This window comes from Clarias gariepinus, chromosome 23 (genome assembly GCF_024256425.1).
Source record: "Clarias gariepinus isolate MV-2021 ecotype Netherlands chromosome 23, CGAR_prim_01v2, whole genome shotgun sequence".
Taxonomy (NCBI): domain Eukaryota; kingdom Metazoa; phylum Chordata; class Actinopteri; order Siluriformes; family Clariidae; genus Clarias; species Clarias gariepinus.
Window position 1 is genome coordinate 9238275 of NC_071122.1, and position 18074 is coordinate 9256348.

The 18074-nt window shown below is 37.1% G+C and overlaps 1 protein-coding gene across 2 annotated transcripts in view; it reads left to right on the forward strand.

Annotated features, from left to right (window-relative positions):
• Positions 1–18074, forward strand: part of LOC128511281 (E3 ubiquitin-protein ligase RNF123) — a 151891-nt gene that overhangs the window by 13213 nt on the left and 120604 nt on the right. For both annotated transcript variants that reach the window (XM_053484058.1, XM_053484057.1), the window contains 5 exons: positions 1657–1777; positions 4167–4268; positions 12477–12577; positions 13334–13526; positions 13994–14139. In XM_053484058.1, the coding sequence (XP_053340033.1) occupies positions 1657–1777; positions 4167–4268; positions 12477–12577; positions 13334–13526; positions 13994–14139 (663 nt within the window). The remainder of the gene's footprint in view (positions 1–1656; positions 1778–4166; positions 4269–12476; positions 12578–13333; positions 13527–13993; positions 14140–18074) is intronic.

The following is an 18074-nucleotide window of genomic DNA, read 5'->3' on the forward strand; positions in this document are numbered from 1 at the left end:
TATCTCTGGAAAATGGTAGGGGAGTAAAAAAGATAAGAAAGAAAGATATATATTTTTAAGGATCCCTAGTGTGATTTATTTATTTATTTATTTATTTTTCCTTAGCTTTTGTGCAGCTCAGTGTTGTAGTGAAATTGAACCTTGGTCCATTTGTACACTGCAGATACTGACTTGTTATTTGGCTCTGTTTAAGGGTAGGATATAAATTCTTGGGGTAGATCTTGAGTTTGTACACAAGCCAGTTATTTTCGTGCTCTTCCTGTTGTATTGCATTAATGCTGTCCTACAAACATCCAACACAGTGCCTTGCAGCACTACTTGTTTCCAAATTGCCTGCAGGGTGTGAATAAGTGTGCTTATGTGCCCTGCGATGGATTGGTCCCCTGTCCAGGATGTACCCCAGGACTGTATTTATATTGTGATCATGTGACACACAAGTCGACTCCAGTTTAACAGATGATCTGATCTTTGATGAAACATAATGACAAACTTCAGTATTGTGAGCTTTTGTACACTTTTATGACATGACATTCCAGTTTAATCGCTTCAGTCCAGGTTAGAACACTACAAAATTAGAAAGGTTCAAGGGAGAAGGAGTGAATACTTGCGTAATGCACTGTATTTAGACTTTTAGAAAGAACCTATTTCTATCTATGGAGTACAAAGTTTTAAGCACTTGATACATAACTATTGCACTTCTAAGATAAGCTCTTTTGCATGTATTTTTTTCAGTGCAGGTTTAAAATGCTCCCACTCCTGGTTGAAGAGTTTTTTTTTTTTTTTTTTTTTGGAGTCTTAAGCTACTGTATGGTGCCTCTTTTTTTGTCACTTCTTTTTTTTATATCACATTTGCTTACTGTTTGCTTACAATAACATTGGACTTGTTTCTGTCCAATGTTATTGTTATTATTATTGTTGTTGATAAGAAGAGGTGGGCAAAGTACAGAAATCCTGTAAAAGTAGAGTAGAGATATCCTATGTAGAATATTACTCAAGTAAATGTAGAAGTTCTCTGCTTTCATTTCTGCGGTTTTACAGTCTCTCTCATTTTTCTCTCTTTACTGTTTTTGTCGTTATTTGCAATCGTCCTCACTTTTGATTTCAAACACCTGCTACATGATTAGGGAAGGCAAATCAAGCAATTACACATAATTGCCCTGTGGCAATAATAGCGCTTTAAATAATACACTCTATTCTGGTTATGTAATGCAACACGGTGCAGAAATGTATTGAATTAAAAAGTACAGATATTTATTGCAGCATGTAGTGGAGAAAACATCGTACACTGTAAAAGTACACTAATAAGACTACTCCAGTAAAGTACAGATACATGAAATATGTACTTAGGTACAGTAACCAAGTCAATGTACAGTACTTGGTTCTGTTCCATCTTTGCTGTATGGTGTTTACTGATTTATTATTTTTGTCTGCACGTATTGTGAGTCTTCTAATTTAGGAATATACTGTAGATTTTATTTCATCCGCAGTTTGTAAAGCATAATCTTTTATATCCTAATGTCAGCATTTTCAATACTGAGATTCAAAGAACAAACGGTGCATTACTAGTCAGCTTACACGCTAATGGAATTATGGGTCATCTGAAGCGATGCGGCATGTGTATTTGAGATAACTGAATCTTTCTCTATGTCTGATTAGAACCCGACGGTGTTGTGCCCTCCCGAGTACATGGTGTGCTTCATGCATCGGCTCATAACAGCAGTCAGGAGCTACTGGGATGAAGGAAAACGCAAGAGGCCAGGAGCCATTAACAGTGAAGGTGAACACACACATCTTCCTTCTGCATGCGTTAAAACTCTTAGTTATGGTCTGGCATCACTTCTAGGATTTGACCGTAATGGTCGGGTTGGAAGCCAAATTCAGTTATGCTGCTGTTTTAGCGCTGTAAAACACGGGAGAGCGGAAAGCAGAGACGTCGACAGGAAGCTTCTATTTATTCGGTCAATACTACTTGACGCCTATTGAAGCTATATCTCCGACCTTGCGTCCTCCCTTCCTGCCTCATTCGCTCACTTACTTACTTCGATACTTCTTTTCCATTGAGACTTGAGGCTTGAGGAACTCTGCAAACTTTGTTAAGAAGTGGCTCGGGTTTCCTTAAGTTTAAGAGCCCAACAATTGGACAATCAGAACCCTATAACTGTTCCAACAACAATCATGGTGCAGTTGTACTTTATGGTTGTTTTATAATCCGAAGTCACACCTTTAAACAACAATGGACATTATAAAGCTTTGAAACAGACAACTTGTGGTGCTAGTATAGAAGAATAATTAACAATAAGATGGTGTGGTGTAGCATGATGGCTTTAAACTTAGTTGTTTACACCCCAATGCTTATTATGACAAAAAAATGTAAAGCTTTGTTTCTTCTTGTTACCGAGAAAATACAGTACATGTTGATACAGTTACTACTAACAAGTGAAACCACTACCTGTATAGCCTTTATATGTACCTTTATAAAGACATATTCCATAAATGTCTTCTTTTCGCCGAAAACTTTGTTTTTATGACTTGTTCATCATTCACATTCCTGTGATTAAATTAGTACTGTAGAAACATTAATGTTTCAGAAATGGCCGATCAGAAAAAGCCAGACTGGTTCCATCTGGCAGGAAGTTAAAGATCTTAAAGATCCCATTTTTAATTTATTATTTAAGTTAACACAGGTCTTAGAGCTTGTCTAAAGTAAGTTTGTTAATGCTCCAGCTTGAATACTCCTCAAATGATGCATTTTATTTAACATAGTTAAGTCAAGTGAAATGTATTTTTAAAGCACATGCAACACAACACAGTTAACCAAGTGCTGTATAATTCTAAAATAGCTGCAGACATAGAAAACGGACTATAAAAACAGACTATAAAATAAAATGAAATGAAATCCAAATAAACAAACAACAATAAGAAGTCAACTCTCGATGCTTAAAATAAGCAAATAAAACAACAATAAATTAGTAAATAAATGACTAAATAACCAGGAGGTGTACACTACTGCCTGATGTACAGGGGCAGCTCATTTAAAAAAATTTCCAATAGGCAGTCAGCAGAAAAAAAAATTACACATCATACAAAAGAATAGTAAAACAAAAGGAAGTATTAAAAATAAAAAGTATTTTATTACAGATCCAACTGATCTGCATCTATATTTTCAAAGTGGCTCATAAATAGTTGCCAGACATCATAAAATTCCTGACTGGAATTCTTTATGGTCTAGATGAATAAAATACGAGACATCTTTACTCCAGTGAGCACGACTCATTCAGGATCATTCTTCTAGCGAAAAGGAATGCTATCATATTGGCCTGGGCTTTATTTAGACGAGCACCAGTTGAGTCCAACACCAAAAAGTGCGATAAATGAGGATAGTTTTAATGGTATCTGGCATATTTTTGACAAAGTATGAAAAATAAAACTCTGATCAATACAAATTGGAATGAATGGCAGGAAAAGTTTTTTTTTTTTGTTTGTTTACGTGCACCAAGGACAACTATCACAATGTCTAAAAAATGAATAAGAAGTGCTTTTGCATAACATTTTCCCTTAAAGGACTAATCCTTACAACCATGCTGAGGAGAAAAGCATTTCAGAACTTGCAAGCTTTCCTCTTAGCACGGTGGTAAAGAGTGGTTATTTGATTTGCGGTAAGCTTCCATTACCATCAACAAATCCAGCCAAGGTATTTTCACCCACAGAACAGTCACGTACTGGATCTCAGTATATCAGCTGTTTTTAAACATTTAAATATCAAACATGCTGCAGTCAGTCATTTTGAAGCTCTTACCCTGGGTACGTAGGATTTTATACATTGCACTGCTGCTGATTTAATAGACATCATGTGATAAGGGAGATGATGTCATCCAGATAATTAGATTTTTTTGTCAGAATAGAAATCAAGACGGGTATCATGTTGGTAGAAAAAAGCTATACCTGGAAATATACTGTAAATAGAAAAACTATATATAGAACCTATAGAAGAGACACTGAACAGCATCCTAGAGACTACAGTTCATGAAACATGTGATGAATTGCACCATGTTAACATTTTATCTCCTAAGCTGTAAAAATTCCAGAAGTTTGCTGTGTTGTTTATCAGTTTTATGATTTGCACAGCTTGAGTAATGGTTCTTCTTCTTTATTGCTCATCACGACAGATGCCTACGTACCCCCGCAGCTTTTCTACAATGGGAAGGTGGACTACTTCGACCTGCAGCGGCTCGGAGGGCTGCTCTCTCATCTCAAGAAAACGCTAAAAGGTTCGGCACAGAAACTTGATTTCTTATTGGATGTTGTGCCTTTTTTTTTTATTTTAGAAAAGGACAAAAAAACAGTAGTGAAGTTGCTCCATCTTTAATAACTGATCTTTGTTGGTTGATGAACCACTAGGGGGAGATGAAGGTCAATTTGTCGAGTCATAGGTGATGTAAAAGTCATCTGAGTGCCTTTCCAATCTAAAAATTTACCTTTTCAAAGGAATATAATTGTTTACCGCCCAGCTATGGTTCGAATAGCAGATTTATAACAATGTTTTTGTAAAACTAGGGTATTGTTGAGAAATTGTTTGCACGTTTTGTCCCACAAGCATAATTTTCACATTTAAGGTTTTTTTTTAGGAGGAATTAGGAATTAGGATTTACTGTAGTTTTATAAATAATTGCACAATATCGGTTTAATGTTTATTGAAAATAAAAAAAACAGAGAAGAAAGATACATAAAAAGTTACAGTGCAGCAACACACTTCACATAGGAAACATAGAAAATATACTTCTAAAGAACATAAAATTTGTTAGCTGAGCCTGGCATTGTAACTTCACTTTTCACCAGGTTAAGAAAGAATATTGTAGCACAGATCCACCGAACATAATCTGGGCGTAGATCATTTTTCCAATGCGGAAGGATTAAATGCCTTGAAACGTAGGTTACTGCAAGCCTAGAGGCTCTGGTATGACCGTAAAGAGGCCAACTAAAGGATTGGGATCTAATGATGCATTTGTCAATTGGTAACATATTTCAAGTATAGATGCTCAGCATGACCCTTTATCCGGACATAATCAAAATAAATAAAACATTCACTTAAAAATAAGCAGACAATAAGCGACTAGAATTTGCAACTGTCCATTCTTAATACAGATGGATGAGGAATGAATATAAATCATCTTAGAGTTACTCCTTGGTCCCTTTCTTAACCTTTTTTTTTTATTATGGAGAGGGAAACCTGGTCAGTCTGCACATAATTTGGCTGTTTTTCATTGACAAAATCTATAGTTTTTGTCTAGAATGACAATAGACCAATCATGAAAAGTTTACTTTAAGACACTTGGGCAGTTTTGCTCTGCCTTTCAGATCATCAATAACACAAGAGCAGAGTGCTCTCAGGCACACATTACGTTCATTTTGCTGGTGAAACTTTGCAGCACTTTTTGGCCCGTTCCTATCGATCCTCTTGCTGCCTCTAGCAAAAAGATGTGAATCGAAAAGCTGTTGATTAATTAGCAAATGGAGAGTGAGTGCATCATGCGATCATTCGGCACAGTCTGAACCGGCCTTGCTCACCCGCCATGAGGAAGATGCGAGGCTGCTGCACTTTGATTTGTGACCTCGTAAAACTTGCAAACTGATGGGGATAAGATTCATGCCAACATTTCATTTTTTTTTTTTTTTTTTTTTTTTTGAGGGCTCCTAAGCAGATGGGTATTGATTTTACTGAAGGTAGGTCCGCCTTTTTAGAATAGCTATGAAGAAACCAGAAAATAAAGTTAAGGGGAACTTATATAGTTACTATACAAGTTAAACTGGTGATTTAACTGATGCACATGGGAAGAAAAAGCTTGCCTGTTTCTGATCCAGTAGGAGAGCTACTTTAGCTCGACTTACTGAAAAGGATAATGCTGGTTCCGACAGAAAGATGTCAGAACATATGCTACTGTACATCGCGGTTTGTTGCATATGATAAGGATGCCAATGCTGACCCGTGTCGGTGGCCAAAGGCACCTACAATAGACATCTGGGCATTCAAATTGGCCCACAGAGCAAGGTTGCCTGGGCTGATAAATCCCGTTTTATTTTAGATCATGTGGACTGCCGGGTATATGTGCGTCACTAAACATTGATGCTGACTAATTACACCCCTTCATTGCAGCAGTATTCCAATGTCGCAGGTATGCCCTAAAGCATTGGCATCTTTCAGGATAATTAATAATGAAAACATGGTTCAGTAATGATTTAAGTGTGTACGTGGCCTTCAAACCCTCCAGATCTCGAATCCAAATGAGCATCTGTGGTGTGTACGGGATAAACAAGTCTAATTCATTGAGGTTGAACCTTACAGCTTATAGGATTTAAAAGATCTGTTTCTGACTGGCTGGTTCAGATTCCACAGCACACCTTCAGAAGTCTAGTGGAGTCCATGCCTTGATCGGTCAGGGCTGTTTTGGCAGCAAAAATGGACCTCCTTTGTATTATTTTGATTTTATATAGTTATTATTTAAGTTAAATTTGGATCAAGGAAGGAAACATGGCATGTGACTGATATTTTCTGGTATTTTTATGTAAATAATTAAGAAAAAAAAAGCTTTAGGGGTAATTAAAGACCCAAACACTTTCTAGGCTCAACCTTTAATGATGGTACAGGAACAGTAGCCACTGGGCTAATATTGCATCCAGTGTTGCCACTAAGATTGGGCTTTACTTCATTTATCTGCATGTGTTTCTACAGCACGGATGAGCCAAGCTCAATATAAAAAATACAAGACAAATGTTTTATTCACTTTGTTCACGAAGATAAAACCTAGAAGTAAAAGTTTTTTATAGAAGTTTTGAGGAGAAAAAGTATAAAATGTTCAGGTAAAATTTATAAGGGCTATCTTCCTGGTTTGCAAAGATTTTACGGGTTTATATTCCGCCGCCCAAATGTTACGTTAGATTTTACTGATTTGTAAATTATGACATGTAGAGGGGAATAAAGCATTTTTTTTTGTATTAAAGATAAAGCAAATGTAAACCTTTTGTCTGAATTAGGTCACACTGTTCCTAAGATACTTTTACTTCCTCATTAGTGACTTTGACTTTTATTAATTAATTAAGTAATTAATTAAGTAATTAATTAAGTAATTAATTAATTAATTTTCTCTGATGTTACTGACATACAGGATGTCCAGACTTGCCCTGTTGGTGGCAATAGAAAGCTCTGTGACTGCCAAATTTCATTCATAGCAAAGCTTTCTGTGGGCTGCACATACGGTCATGAAAGAACAGCAATAAGAAAACGTATATTTACAGTAAGGTGATTGCGCACCATTGGTGCTTGACCCATAACCATCATCACCAGCAGCAGTAAAAATAATAGCACTGAGAAACATAAAGACTGTTTATACAGCAACATTTGTACATTTAATATGTATATCATTCAGAACAAACAAATCAGCTACTGCAGTTTTACAGAGAATGTGTTTTTTCCTGGGTATATACAGTAAATGAAAATGCATGCAGTGTACCTTTAAACCTTTAAGTTGTAATCACACAATTATACAGTGTTTATAGCTTTTTAACTTCTTAAACCTACAGTTAAGTCTCTTGTAAATAAAATTTTAATGCAGACAAATCCTAAAAATAGCAATGAGGAGAAAAACTACTTAATACACATATTGATTGCAATTATTCATATTTATGGAAGCATTTAATCAAGTTCTAGTTTAAGTAACTTTATTGTCACCTCAACCATATACAGTTAGTACTGTACACAGTGAAACGAAACAACGTTCCTCCAGCACCAAGGTGCTACAGTACATGCAACATAAATTTACAACATAAATTAACAGAAAAACTAAACTAGCTAACCAAGAGGCCTAGTTAGCTGGCTAGCGGAGACAAGACCGATTGACCTGACAACATAAATTAAACAACATAAATTAACAACATACATTAACAAATAATAACTAGCTAACCCAAGAGAAAGACTATCTACGTTTTTTTTCCCTTTTTCTTTTTGATCTAGTCTGATGAATCACATTTTATGTTAGATCATGTGGACTGCTGGGTGTAGGTGCGTCACTTAGCTGGGAAAAATGGCACCAGGATACTCTTTTAGAAGAAGGTTTGATGGCAGAGGGAGAGTGATGCTCTGGGTAATGTTCTGCTGGGAGACCTTGGGCCCTGCCCTTCATTTGGCTGTTTGAATGCTTGAAGGTGTACTACCTACCTAAACATTGTTGCTGACTGAGTACACCCCTTCATGGCAGCGGTATTCCAATGAAGGCATTGGCATCTTTCAGGATGATCAATAATGCAAACATGGTTTAGTAATGATTTTAAGTGTGGACTTAACAAGTTGTTGTTGTTGGTCTTTCGGCTGCTCCTGGCAAGGGGTCGCCACAGCGAAATACCCAGTCCGCACTACAACTTGTCACAGGTTTTACACCAGATGCCCTTCGTGACGCAACCCTCCCATTTTATCCGGGCTTGGGACCGGCACTGCATCCAGTGGCTGGGGTTTTGGGCACTGGCTGGGAATCAAACCCTTCTGCATGGCAGGTGAAACACCTACCACTGAGCCACCAGTGTCCTATATACTTCACAATACAAGCATCCTCCCTTTTTTTGTCTCTTGATTAAACTCTTGATTACTCTTGTATGCGATGATTCTTTAGTGTCTCCTTAAAAAAAACCCAAAAACAACAACTCGATTTTTCCCACTGATTTCCAGCTGTCTTCCTGATTAGGATCTTTCAGATGCATGATTGTTTCCATTGTTCTTGAGATGTAAATTTGATTTCGAAAGGAAAAGTTGATTGAATGCCTCTTTGGATTCTGTTCATAGTTTTGAAGTTGAAGTGGATTTTTGAACAGAAGGGCATCTGAAACATGGACTTTGCATTCTCTCATCAGAGATTTGGCAGCCTGGGAGCTTTCCATCCTGACTCTTTGTTGTGTTTTTTTCCCCTTTAAATTTTTACCCCCCTCTTAAATGACTGAATTGTGGCATTTTACATGCTGCATATCCTCGTAGTGATTTTCTCTGATAAGTTTGTAGACCAGCTTCGATTCTGTCATGACATCATCATCGGCATGATTGTTGGTGATTTTTCTAATAATTGCTATTGACGGTCATGTTTTTTTGCAGGTTTGGCTGCGTGCGCTTGTCTTGAATGCTTACATTATATTAGACTGCATTTTAAAGCTTGGGTTGACAAATGGTATCGACTGTAGTTTAAATTCAAACACAGTTTGAATCTGATCCAGCAACTTGGTCCTCTGATTTGATCCAAACTGCTGATGCCTCAAAATAAGGAACAATATTTTTACTTGAATCGAGGACTGCCATGTTGCTTCCCTAACCTTTTTAATGTTCTTCATTTAGTTTAATTTCCCATTTGCTCGTTCCCCCCAGTGTAAATCATTCGATTTAATTCAGCTCTCCTCAGCCTGTAGGTGAATGATAGAATAAACCCCAGATAAACTCCAGCCTTATGGACAATCCCACCGCTTCCTAGATGAGTTTGGCACACGGAACCTGCTTCTTTCCTCAGGGCTGATTTTACTGTACAACCACACCAAACCAACCTCATCATTCCCTTCCAAAAAAATTTAAATAAATTAAATGAATCCCTTTTGAATTTATGACCTGTACACATGCAGAATTATTGCTGGGAATCATAGCAGAGGTCTTAGAGAGGTCACTTTCCGCGAGTTGTAATAAAGATTTTTATATGGGCTACCACATAAAGTTAATTAAACATTATTCCTCACGTCACCCTTTCAGTTCAATTTCCTTTTCAGGCTTGCAAATCACACCACATCAGCCTCTATAACATATTTACACTGAGGGCTCGGTAATGAAACAGGCAGGACATTTTAAATGTCGGTTATTTCGGTGGCCAAAGTAAGTCAGAACACAGCCGGAGCCAGCATGCAAGTGCTTTTATAACAAGTGGAAATGTTCTTTGTAGAAGAGATGTGATATTCTTTGCTTGCTAAACCAGATGTGTTATGTTGTAACGTCTCTAACATAGTGAGCATTAGTATACTAACCTGAGTTCATATTTTCACTTACTTTCCACTCCGAGTGGGTAATTTAATAATGTTTTGCGTTATAATAATATAAATTTCTTTTGTAAAAAAAAACAACGTTGCACTCGTCCGGATACTCGTCATAACATTTTACTTAGTTACAGACTATAGTCTCAATGACAGGTACATATTCAGAAGGTACTTATGGTCCACACCAAAAAACAGACTAGAACATAATGCATAATGCAAATGCTGTAAATGTAAACTATTCAAGTTTTAATATAATCCTGAAAAAAGGGGTCAATCTTTGCCAAAATATATTTTATATTATAAAATATAATATGATTTTTGTTGGATGTCATATTACATAAAATTGTATTTTATTAAATTTTGTAGATTAAATTAAAGAAATTAGATTTTTTTTTACTGTGACAGGCTGAAAAGTGCCGGAAGATAAAAAATAAATAAATAAATAAATAAATAAATACGCAGCAGCAACCTCATTTCCCCTCCCGTCTGTTCCAACCACTCAGCATTCAGCCTCAGCTGTAAACTAATCACTGTCCTGATCATCTGTCATCATCTGCACCTGTTTCTCACTGTGCCTTAAAGTTATGAACAAATGCCTTAAAGTAAGCACATTTCTTTCCTTGCTTGAATGATTCATAGGCCACTGTGTGGCTTAACAAGCAAAATAATTTATCTGAAACTGCACAGGTACTGGGACTACACTGAAAATGAGAAAACAAAAAGTCCTTTTTTGGGAGTTATTATACAGAATTTTTTGTAATTATATTTTTGCATGTGGATTAATGTACGGTGTTAATGCTGTTTATTTCTTTACTTTATAAACAACTATTGTTTGATTTTTTTGTGTTTATTTGAATCATTTTTAATCGGGATGGGAATCACCAGGAAGCAGCCAATACGTTACTATCATGACACCCACTGTAGGTGCCGATTTCATTTGTGTATTCCGGTTCTGTTTGTATCACAATTTTATAAAAATCCTGATTATATTTTTAATATTACAAGTCTAAATAAACATAGCACATAATTAACTCCTACTTGGATTATTAACTTAACCAACATTATATTTCAAATGCAGACATACAGTACCAGTCAAAAGTTTGGGCACAACTTCAATGAACTAATTCAGCTTTTTTTGTTTTGTGATTTATTTACTACATTCTAAAACTGGAGATTTCAAACCTATATTGCATTTGGTAATTAAGTAACAACAACATCAACTGTTTTTTATTGTTTTATTTTATTTTAAGACATGAAGATCGGCTGATCTGCAATAGTAGAACAGTAATGTCAAGTTAATTTGCAAAACCCATCGAGCACTATGATGAATTTGTCTCTTTTGAAGTCCTTCCCAGAAAAGCAAGACCAAAACTTATCTCTGCTGCAGAAGAAAAGTTCATTTAGAGTTACCAGCTTTTAAAATCACCAAATAACAAACAGCACCTTGGATTAGAGCCGTTATATAGCCTTTACAGAGTGTAAGTTGCCGACACATCTCAATATTAACTGTTTAAAGGGGACTATTGTATATTTTGGATGCTGTAAGCATTGGTTTACATGAAATAAAAAATCTAAAAAAAGACTATGGCATTAAAAGTTGATTGTAGAATGAGGGTGAGGACTCATCTTTTTTATCTCTGGAGCAGAGCCACCATCCTGAAATGACACATTTCTACTAAAGCCTTTTTTTAAAGGTACTTATTATAAGAGTCACTAATAATATTTAAATGTGCACGATCATTAATATTAATATTAGATAATGTGTTGTAAACATTTATCCATATATTTATAAGTGCAATCTTTTTTTTTTTTTTTGGTCATATATCCAATGATCCATGCCATGGTTGGTTTTCAGTAAAGGTTTTGTGTATAGTCATGATTAAGAGTTGCCCTTTAGTGCACTTAAACCCCCGTACATTTACATAATGTTGTTTGGGTTTTATATAAATATTACTTCCAAGCACATAGCTGCTAAAATGGATTTTGCATGTGTTCAGGAACATGTTTCACTATTTATATAAATGTTTAATACCGGGAGCTTGGCTACACTGTTCGATCAGCAAGACATCTTCAGAAAGAAGTAGAACCTAATTTTCCTTAGGGCTTTTGTCAAAAGAACAATGATGCATGACACACAGGTTATCGATTTTATTTGACTCCATATACACAAACAAACACGATGAATAATACATCGTCATATGCCTGGATTTAGAATTTTTTCATTAAGGAAGTCTTGGTGAACAAGTATTTTGTCAGGTTACCCAAAGGGACAGAATATAATGACTGTCCAACGTTGTACCTTCTGTTCATTCAGAAAGTAATGCCTCTAACGAAGCTGGGGAAGGAAAAACCAAGTAACGAACAGTCACACTCTCTCTCTGGGTGTCCGTGTCTGTGTGTGTGTGTGTGTGTGTGTGTTATCTGTCCAGACGACCTGGCGGCTAAAGCCAACATCATTATCGACCCTGCGGAGATCCAGGCCGCGTCAATGGACGATCTGGACGAGGATGATGAAAGTGGAGCTGCTCAGGTAAAGTCTCCTTCACCTTTCTGCTCTTATTCGAATGCGTGTGAATGAAAATGGCTTTGAGAGGGAACATTTAAATGTTCCATGCACTGTATTTGTGTAGAAGTGTTATTAGTCATATAACTTGGTTTTTGACTTTTTTTATTTAAACGTTTTTTTTAAATGGTTAGCAAACCTATGGTTGTTTTTTGTTTCTTTCTTTTTTTTACTTGGCATGATGTGTGTTATAGCCTGATACAAAGCACTGTGTTGCTGTTACCACGGGGAAGTTGATTATTTTTACAATAATGGTTTATCATGAATGGTTTACCATGTTTAATTTTTTTCTAACCAATAATTCTTCCATGAAATATAACTAGTTTCAAAGTTATGAAATGTTTAAGGTTAGTGTCTTATATTGTAACATCTGTAAACAGTTGTTCCCTCACCAGCCGCTTTTGTTTTATATCTATATATAAGTTAATAAGTAAAAAAAAAAAAAACCCTGTATTTTAAGATGCTAATATTGAAGATTCCTTCCTATATATATATATATATATCTATATATATATATATATATATCACCATACTTACAATTGCATGGTTAACTGTATTAATAACATCAATGTGCATAAATTATTGTATAAAATGCAAAACATTTTGGAACAAAATATTGTTTTCATATTTATCATTTCATGAAAAAAGTGCTCTGAGCATTATCCAGTAATGAACCACTTAAGAGAGGGCCAATATTTAAGGAATCGGGCTTGTGTTTTTCAGAGACCATCTGGTGCAGCAGCGATGGGCGGGGCTTTGGCCAGGCCGAGCTGGCTGAGTTCTCCTACTCTGGGCCGAGCCAATCGTTTCCTCAGTACGGCTGCGGTCAGCCTCATGACCCCACGACGACCTTTGGCCCCACCTGAGAAGGTCAAAGTGCGCACTCTGCCTGTGGAACAGAGGACAGAGGAGGACAGTGAGTTACTTAACTGTTTAAAGCCATCCTAGAACCGTTACTACAGAAATGGTAAACATGGTGGACATACATAAGCACTCGCCTTCGTTTGTTCCCAGAATCCAGAAGTTTTAAACCTGTATCATTTTGCCCTTGAGAGAAGTCTATTTTTGTCAAATAGCACAGCATAATAATAAAGGCTTAATGTCACTGGTGCTTACATTACCCCCCTCAGTCCCCATAGGGCATCACAAAGCCCTGTCCACCTCCAGTACGCTGCAATTTCCAGCCCTACAAAAGAAGTCAGCGGGAAACCAATTAGCTAGACTAGGACTGGAAAGAAAAAAAATCATCTCCCCTGAGAAAAAGGTGCCATGTTTTTGAAACCTTGCCGGTGGATAATCTGTGTGTGTGTGTGTGTGTTTTATTTTTTTTTAAAAACATCTTTTTTCCCTCTCTCCTATATATCTCCACTCCTCCATCTCTAGTCGAGGGAAGCCATGGTAACGATGGGCTGTTGCTGGGGCGACCGTTGGAAGAGCCAGAGCAGCCAATCACAGAAAAGTCGCTGTTGGAGATCCTGGATGGGATCGTGATGATGTACAACCTGAGTGTTCATCAACAGCTGGGCAAGGTGAGATCCCCGAGTCTCGGTGCACTTCAGACTTTCCCTGGAGCACAATAGTGGTGCTCTAGACAGCATGGAGAAAATGTTGCTTCGTCTTGCACGTTTATTTGTGGTTTTCGAGGCTTGATGCATCACTCATATTTTTTTAGGTGAATATTTATGAGATGTGAATAAAAAATTGATTTGATGCACGCAGGTGTTTTACGGTAACGCTCAGAGCTTGGGTAGTATGAGGGTGAGGACTAATATTGGGGAAAACTTTGGAGTAATATAGTTTTATTGTTTGTCGTATATGTGGAATGCAGCTCAAAATTATTTAATAATACATGAACACAAATAATTGTAGTGAAACTTAAAAAGCACAAGTCTAGTAATTTTCAGGAAGTTATTCAGAGTTCAATAAAACTCGCTGTCAGAAACTTTAAAATTTAGTCGCAGTTTTAAATAAAACATCATAGCAGGGTGTGAGTTATTCATATGTGAAATCACAGCTGTTCTTCAGGAATTCATAACTGGTTTGGCCTCTTCGTAATAAGTTGAAGACTCAAAAATATGACCGATTTCTGTGATTTGCTACAACTGGAAATCTTCCTTAACATTCACAGTTTTAACTTAAAATTAGTAGAGAGTTTGATTGCCTTGATTTTGCTACAAACATCCATCACATGGCAACAACTGAACAGTTGCAACCCATACAGCGCTAACTTACTAGTCAGGTTGGCTGCATTTCACCATGACACCATTTCACTGCTGACAACAAGTCATTTAACCCAAACTGATGCAGAGAGTAGCTTCTCATTTCTTGAACAACCATGCAAGAAGACATATCATGGTTGTATCAAAGATCAAGAAAAGAAAACAACTAAGAAAATTGCTGAAAATTAGATTAAGAACTGTAAAATGCATTATTAAAACCTGGAAGGATAGCGTTAAACCATCATGCAGGTAAAAATGTGGTTGGAAAAGCATGCAGGATGATCGAGAGGTCATTTAAACGATTAAATAACAAATCATAACATTTAAAAAAAACACAGTAGAACTCATGGCTATGTTTAATAGTAAAATGAAAACTTAAGGGATTGGGACTAAACAGATGTGTAGCTTTAAAAAAAAACACTTATCAGTGATGCTGATGAAAAAAAAAAGCCTTTAATTTGCTAGGGAGCTTAACAATGGACTGTTGAGGACTGGAAAATGGCCATGTGGTCATGAGACCATGAGACATCTGAAAAACAACAAAAACAAAATACAGATAAACATGAAACCCGTAGCATTTATTTAATCACAAATTCCAAGTTTGGGAAAACAGGAGGAGTAAAGCTATGTTTTAAGGTGGGTTTTGAAATCCTGTAGTGAAGAAAGATCACAGATGTGTTTGGAAATAGAGTTCCAGAGTGTAGGGGCAGAAATACTAAATGCACATCCTCCAAATGATGCAAGTCTATGGCGAGAAACAGTAGACCATCATCTGCAGATCGGAGTGTGCGAACAGGGGAGTGAGTATGAATAAGATCAGAAATATATGGGGGGGGGGGGGGGGGGGGGATGTCCATGCAGTTCTTTAATGGTGATAAGAAGAGTCTTGTATTGAATGCTGGAGCGAACAGGTAGCTAATGAAGTTTGTGTAGGATGGGAGTGATGTGTGAGGATTTCTTTGAATAAGTGAGGACCCTAGCAGCAGAGTTCTGAATGTATTGGAGCTTATTTAATGTTGTATTTGGTAGACCATAGAAAAGAGAATTACAGTAGTCAAGTCGAGAAGTAATGAAAGCGTAAACCAGTGTTTCAGCATCCTTGATGTCTAAGAAGGGCCGTAGGCGAGCTATATTACGGACTGGTGGGCACATCAGGGTAAAAAGAATGCACCCAAGCGTTTGGGGGCAGTGGTATGTTTTGGGTTTGCTTCTGTTGGTACAGTAAGGCCTATGTTTAGAAACCAAGTCAGCTGATGACTTGCATATACTAAATGACCAGGTTTTTCCATCAATGGATTTTTTTTCTTCTTTGAAGGCACGAACATATTTTAAGATGATATTTCAAGTCTACTATGATTCGTATTAGCTAACCAGCTAACTGGAATCGTTGTAGCCAATGTAGCCATTGACATGGGACGACGTGTAGGATTATTGATCACAGAGTTTAATCAAATGCAAAGTAAACTACAGTGGTGTGAAAAACTATTTGCCCCCTTCCTGATTTCTTATTCTTTTGCATGTTTGTCACACAAAATGTTTCTGATCATCAAACACATTTAACTATTAGTCAAAGACAACATAATTGAACACAAAATGCAGTTTTTAAATGAAGGTTTACGTTATTAAGGGAGAAAAAAAACTCCAAATCTACATGGCCCTGTGTGAAAAAGTAATTGCCCCCCTTGTTAAAAAATAACTTAACTGTGGTTTATCACACCTGAGTTCAATTTCTGTAGTCACCCCCAGGCCTGATTACTGCCACACCTGTTTCAATCAAGAATTCACTTAAATAGGAGCTACCTGACACAGAGAAGTATCCTTAAATGGCAAAAACATGGAACAGTGGTGAACCTTCCCAGGAATGGCCGGCTGACCAAAATTACCCCGAGAGCGCAGAGACAACTCATCCGAGAGGCCACAAAAGACCCCAGGACAACATCTAAAGAACTGCAGGCCTTACTTGCCTCAATTAGGGTCAGTGTTCATGACTTCACCATAAGAAAGAGACTGGGCAAAAATGGCCTGCATGGCAGATTTCCAAGGCGCAAACCACTTTTGAGCAAAAAGAACATTAAGGCTCGTTTCAATTTTGCTAAAAAAACATCTCAATGATTGCCAAGACTTTTGGGAAAATACCTTGTGGACCGACGAGACAAAAGTTGAACTTTTTGGAAGGTGCGTGTCCCGTTACATCTGGCGTAAAAGTAACACAGCATTTCAGAAAAAGAACATCATACCAACAGTAAAATATGGGGGTGGTAGTGTGATGGTCTGGGGTTGTTTTGCTGCTTCAGGACCTGGAAGGCTTGCTGTGATAGATGGAACCATGAATTCTACTGTCTACCAAAAAATCCTGAAGGAGAATGTCCGGCCATCTGTTCGTCAACTCAAGCTGAAGCGATCTTGGGTGCTGCAGCAGGACAATGACCCAAAACACACCAGCAAATCCATCTCTGAATGGCTGAAGAAAAACAAAATGAAGAATTTGGAGTGGCCTAGTCAAAGTCCTGACCTGAATTCTATTGAGATGTTGTGGCATGACCTTAAAAAGGCAGTTCAGCTCAAATAAAGCTGAATTACAACAATTCTGCAAAGATGAGTGGGCCAAAATTCCTCCAGAGCGCTGTAAAAGACTCGTTGCAAGTTATCGCAAACGCTTGATTGCAGTTATTGCTGCAAAGGGTGGCCCAACCAGTTATTAGGTTCAGGGGGCAATTACTTTTTCACACAGGGCCATGTAGGTTTGGATTTTTTTTCTCCCTAAATAATAAAAACCATCATTTAAAAACTGCATTTTGTGTTTACTTGTGTTATCTTTGACTAATAGTTAAATGTGTTTGATGATCAGAAACATTTTGTGTGACAAACATGCAAAAGAATAAGAAATCAGGAAGGGGGCAAATAGTTTTTCACACCACTGTATATAAACCAATAGTCCGGCTTTTGCTTTTGTTTTGCCCATGTATGGATTAACCAAATCAAGATGGTGGCACCCAGAGCTCCAACAGCTGAGCTTCAAAACTGCACTACAGAAAACCTATGGGTGAAGTCACAGAGCTAGTTTCCAGTTCTTATACAGTCCATACTGTGGTCAGTGATTTACTTGATACAATCCAAATACTACAGTCGTAGAGAAGTGGTGTTTTACTGTATGCCTAGTTTGGGTAATTGGCTTCTCAAATAGCTTTTGCACGGTTAAGATTCAAACGAGTGATCTTGTCAGCTGTTGTGACCGAAATTTTCCA